This window comes from Atta colombica, unplaced genomic scaffold (genome assembly GCF_001594045.1).
Source record: "Atta colombica isolate Treedump-2 unplaced genomic scaffold, Acol1.0 scaffold163, whole genome shotgun sequence".
Classification (NCBI taxonomy): domain Eukaryota; kingdom Metazoa; phylum Arthropoda; class Insecta; order Hymenoptera; family Formicidae; genus Atta; species Atta colombica.
The window spans coordinates 2,872,224-2,874,176 of NW_017259254.1; the positions used below are offsets into that span (position 1 = coordinate 2,872,224).

The following is a 1,953-nucleotide window of genomic DNA, read 5'->3' on the forward strand; positions in this document are numbered from 1 at the left end:
TACAAATTCAAACCAACAAAAAATAAATTAGTATTGGAAAAAAGAATGCAGTTATGAAAAAGAACAATCGAATAAAAATACTGAATAAACACACTCGAATAAAATATCAATTTTAATTATTTTATTAAAAGTGCGCGAGTTTTGAACATATTTAACTATAAAATAGATATTTAAAAAAGTTATTTAAAAAGTTATAACAATTATTTAGAATAGGAGCAGTTTAAGAAAATTGTAAGCAAATTTAAAAAGACTTCCATACTTTTTTTACATTTTCCTCTGACATTTCTCAATTTTCCATGACCAATTTCAATTTCAATGACTTTGCCCAGTTTTCCAGATCTGTGATAACTCTCAAATGTAACTTTCAAGCCTTATAATTAAAAAAAAACTGCGTTCAGCAGAAAAAATAGTTTTGTAACTGTTTTGTATTCAATTCTTTAATATGATTAGTTTATATATTTAAATTCAATAAAAAATTAAGGGCAAAATCAAGTATATTAAAGAATTTTACAATAGTTGCAAAGCTGCTTTTTCTGCTAAACGCAGCAAAATTAGTTAATGGAAAAATATTTTGAAAAGCTTGAGATAAGATAAAGATTATGTAATGAAAACTGGGAGTTTCCATTAAAAAAAAATAGATTTATCTTTGATCTTAGCGACGCCACTTCAAATTGATAAGATCAATAAAAAGATCAATTTTTATCTGAAACACTTTTCTATAAAATTTATATTTTCCTAGATATTCAGGGGTTCTGATACCTTTGCCCCACCCTGTATAATAAAAGAAACCAATAAGAGACTGGATATCCGAGTGTACAACAAATTATTTATTAAAATATTAACAATAACTTAGATGTTTTGACATCATAATTTGGATCATCCTCAGTAAATACAGAATAAAGCAGAGAAATTACATGTATTTTAAACATTGAAAGCAGTCACATTAAAACCGAACACATGTCAAATTTTTTCTCTATTTGCATGTGTAATGCATGTGGAACTACGTCAAATGGAGATTGAATCCGTATTGTCTTACAAGATACAATAAAAAATATATATTATATTTATATAGTTTTTTCTACCAAGTTTTAAAAATAATACTAATGCAACGCGAATGCTATAATTTCTGAATATAATGTTCGAATACCATACTTTTAATTTTTATTACAGCTTTTAAAATAAAATTAATCTTTATGTCATCTAAATATGAAAAATGCAAACTTTCGGTCGAAGTTAGATGTTAAACTATAAAGAATACGTATATAATACATATATACGTATTCTTTAAATGAATTTATCTCAGAATATAATTACTATTGAACTTTCAACATAATCAATCTAAAACATTCCTCCAAATTTAATCTTAAAATCTGTAAAGAGAGAGAGAACTTATTGCAAAAAATATTACCTCAGCTGGAAATTAAATCTGAATCTCTAGCATTCCGTGAGAGATAAATCTTTATGTTTAAGATATGCAAATTATATCATATTTAAATGAATAACATTATTTTAAATTTCCTTATACTAAAGCCATTATTATTTTACTCAATTGATCTTAAAGACTTCCTGGAAGCAATATGTATTTTTCTAAATAAAACTTACCATTATGTATTAATTTATGCGCTTTCAAACTGTTAGATTGAGTAAATCTTGCTTGACAAAAATCACATTCATATGGTTTTTCTCCGGTGTGAATGCGAAGATGACGTTTTAGTTTAAATGTATCCGGACTTGCATATGTACAATGTGGACACTAAAAAATTATTAAATATTTATTATATTTATTATATTTATTATTCATTATTACAGAATCAATAAAATAAGAATGAAACATATTTTTTACATTAAATATCATAAATTATAATATTTAAAAATAAAAACTAGTTAAAAAAATTATAAGGAAATACATAAATTATATAATACACATTATTTATAAAAGAACTACAATTCTAG

At 24.1% G+C, this 1,953-nt stretch overlaps 1 protein-coding gene across 7 annotated transcripts in view; it reads right to left on the reverse strand.

Moving 5' to 3' along the window:
* The window catches only part of LOC108685983 (transcriptional repressor CTCFL-like), a 14,366-nt gene that overhangs the window by 2,880 nt on the left and 9,533 nt on the right, over positions 1–1,953 (reverse strand). For all 7 annotated transcript variants that reach the window (XM_018191003.1, XM_018191001.1, XM_018191007.1 and 4 more), the window contains exon 7: positions 1,603–1,753. In XM_018191003.1, coding sequence (XP_018046492.1) covers positions 1,603–1,753 — 151 coding nt within the window. The remainder of the gene's footprint in view (positions 1–1,602; positions 1,754–1,953) is intronic.